This window comes from Gossypium arboreum, chromosome 3, assembly GCF_025698485.1.
Source record: "Gossypium arboreum isolate Shixiya-1 chromosome 3, ASM2569848v2, whole genome shotgun sequence".
Lineage (NCBI taxonomy): Eukaryota > Viridiplantae > Streptophyta > Magnoliopsida > Malvales > Malvaceae > Gossypium > Gossypium arboreum.
The window spans coordinates 137,301,275-137,304,437 of NC_069072.1; the positions used below are offsets into that span (position 1 = coordinate 137,301,275).

Below are 3,163 nucleotides of genomic sequence, written 5' to 3' on the forward strand. Positions count from 1 at the left end.
AGACATTAAGTTATACATAGAAGCAGAATTTACTAAACTATTTGATACTTGAGTTTGGTTTTAATGTTTAATTTAATCCCTGAGTTCTTTAAATTTGATAATTGAAATTTTCCTTATTCGATTTGATACCTAGACTTTATTTTTTTACTAAAATACATGTGTAAAACATTCATTGAGTTGTTTAATTTATTATTAAATTAAACAATAAAGCAAAATTTAAAGACCAAATTGAATATTGAAGTAAAATTCAGATACCAAATAATATATTAATCCATTTTCTAAATGAACTGAAAAGAGTTTTCATTAATTTCTCAAATTTTAAGGCCAAATTACATATTGGTTGAAACAGAAGTATACATAAAAATTCATCTCTTCTCTCAACCCCTCCTCACAAAAGACAAGCTAAAAAGCTTTTAAAAAAACTGTGGAATATGGACCACTTCATTGTAATTAGTCCTAAAATATTACAAATCAGGATTTTGTTGTAAAAATTCTCTAAAGAATTGGGTTTTGAATCCTTCCTATTTACAAAACCATCTCTGAATCAGGTGTTGTTTAATGGTGGTTTTTATAGCTCAATTTTCACTTGGCCTGGAGCTATTGAACCTGCACCGAACAAAAAAGGGATCAATCGATTATGTTATTCCAACTCGAATTCGGGTATAGTTCGGATGTTGGATTATGCTTTACCTTGATAGCATTGTGCTTGATTCTGTCCAAACCCCATTTGAACAATGCTCTGTAAATCATCCTCCCAAATTGATCCAACTTGTGGATTACCATCAATGAAACCATTAACTTGAGGCAACTGAAAGCCTTGTTGAGAAGTAGTATTGGCTATGCCATTGTTGAGAGCTAGTCCTTGCTGTGGTTGATACCCGAAAGGGAACGTCGGTTCCATTGAATAGACGGTGTGCGGCAGCAATCCACGAGATTGGAACATCTGCATAACACAAAGAATGCAAAGATTAAAAAAAAATTCAGATGAGTTTGGCATAAATGGAGAGAGCAAATTGATTAAAAACTTACATCTTTTGATAAAAGTGTTTCCATGTTAACATCCATCCTTGGATTCACAGTAGACAACTTCATAGATAGGAACTGCAGGTAATAAAATCGTTTAATCAGAATTAAAATCCGACATTAAAATTCGAGAAAACGCTTAGCTCCGGCGACCAAACTTACCTCGACCTGGCGTTGCAATGACTGCACATAGTTGATGATTTCATCTAACATAACTGCTTTACCAGTCACCTGCAACAAACATCGTTTTATTAGACATGAATGTTTTAAGAGTAACACAAGTCTCAATTATGCTTTTTACCTTATTGCAACCAGGAACAAGATCCTGTAGGAACTTCATCCTTTCACTTATTTTCTCTCTTCTAACCTGGTCAATTACAATATATAATAAAGATCATTAGATTAATATAAACATCAAAAGAACATGCAAAACATTGGTTTCAATTTCTAGAGGTTTTTCATACTCTTTCAGCAAGACTATGACTATCAGTTGCTTGACCCCTTCTTGCCCTAACATGGATATAGTCCTTTGGTGGCTCTGCTGGCTTTGAATCCTCCTTATTTGAAGCTTTAACAGTGCCATTCTGTTTGCTTCTTTTAGCATTGGATTCATCATTATTCTCAGCTGCAACCTTGGCATCAACCGTTGCTGGTGATGGAGTTTCTTTTGCTTTTCCCCTTGGAATTGATTTCCTTTTCTTGGTATTACCACCTGGGAGTTGTTCAGAAACTGAAGATTCTTCCTTAGAAACACCAGATTCTGCATTTTCTGGTGAAGAAGATCTTGAAAGGGTACTGTTGTTAATGGTTTGAGATCCATTAACATGACCTGAAAGCTTAAGTGAATCCCTTAATGGATCATTTAAGCCACCAAAACAAGAAAATCTAGCAGCTCTTTCAGCAAATCCAGGATCAGTTGAAAATGGAGGTGAATTCAATGGCGTACTATAACATGAAACATTAGTACTGTTGGTGATGATATCTTTAGAATTGCATATATTCCCTAATCTTCCAATTAATTCCCGCATCATTACATTTTCACCGGAACCAACATTGGAAGCAGCTGGAGAAGACACCATGGAACTTAATGCTGATTCAAAGGGATCGCTCTGATCCATTGAATTATCCCAATTTGGATTGAAAAAATAGTTCCCAACTTGTTCTGTTCCACAATTCAGCTCATTTGCTGACATTTCTGTCATAAAACCACAAGGGTTCCAAGCTGGTTGTTGTTGTCGTGTTGTTGTTCTGTTCTTCAGCTCTTCAGACATAAAAGCTTTGTCTTTTTCCATGACCAAAAAAAAAAACACAAACCCAGATCGATAATCAAAGTGAAAACTGAGAATCAAGAATCAAAAAACAAAACCCAGAATTTTATTAGTAGAATTGAGTGAAAAAGAAAGAGAGTAGTTAAACAATGATAATAATGATGATGCTTTTGTGACTGAATTAAGGGAAAATGAAAGCAAAGCGAAAAGAAGAGATTGTTGGAATTTAGAAAAAGCAAATGCTAAAGCAAAGGCAAAAGAGAAGAAAAAAAGTGAGAGATGAAATGAGAGAAAATGATGAGCAAGCAAGGATAGATAAAGCAAGCAAAGCAAATGCCTGTTTGACCTCTTTTTTTTTTTTTAATTTACTTTTTAATTAAACGCTAATATTACGAAAATCTCAGCCTAAAACTGCGTAATAGACGGTGGAAGGAACGGAGGAGGAAAATGACGAGCTTCAAAGTTCAAACTTCAAACCAGCTTTTGAAAGAGGGGCTGCCATTGTGATTAATTTTTTTATTAATAAAAACATTTACAACAATTGATGTTTATTTTTTAATTGTAGAGTAAATTCTGTATTTTCCTTTAAACAATAAAAACATTATTATCTTATATATTATCGGTGGAGCAAAATTAGGATGATGTCATTTGTATTGAAGATAGTAAAATAGTAATAAAACTTCTATCCACTTGTTCTGGGTTAAATATTTATTTTTTAGTAAAAAAATTAAAATTTATAATTTAATGTAATAGTCATATATTTGGAGCTTAGTCTCTGTTGAGTAATTTTTTTCGTGTTGTATTAAGAGAAACACATGAGGTATTTATGTACATTCCTATTGTTACTATTACAACTCACAATAGAGTTCACT

At 33.2% G+C, this 3,163-nt stretch overlaps 1 protein-coding gene across 1 annotated transcript; it reads right to left on the minus strand.

The window, feature by feature from the left end:
- Window positions 1–274: 274 nt before the first annotated feature.
- LOC108461490 (transcription factor bHLH62) lies at window positions 275–2,812 on the minus strand. The gene is made up of 6 exons (XM_017761347.2): window positions 1,488–2,812; window positions 1,325–1,390; window positions 1,186–1,254; window positions 1,030–1,101; window positions 691–943; window positions 275–606 (listed from the first exon to the last, which is right to left on the minus strand). The coding sequence occupies exons 1-6, from the start codon at window positions 2,313–2,315 to the stop codon at window positions 569–571; spliced, it is 1,326 nt and encodes a 441-aa protein (XP_017616836.1). The 5' UTR covers window positions 2,316–2,812; the 3' UTR covers window positions 275–568.
- Window positions 2,813–3,163: the final 351 nt, after the last annotated feature.

Excerpts from the sequence above, each read along its gene's own strand:
- LOC108461490 (XM_017761347.2), bottom strand. The coding sequence starts at position 2,315 with ATGGAAAAAGACAAAGCTTTTATGTCTGAAGAGCTGAAGAACAGAACA. Across the intron at positions 1,255-1,324 it reads TTGTTCCTGGTTGCAATAAG|GTGACTGGTAAAGCAGTTAT; the intron begins GTAAAAAGCATA and ends TGTTTGTTGCAG. Across the intron at positions 607-690 it reads TCAAGCACAATGCTATCAAG|GTTCAATAGCTCCAGGCCAA; the intron begins GTAAAGCATAAT and ends TGTTCGGTGCAG.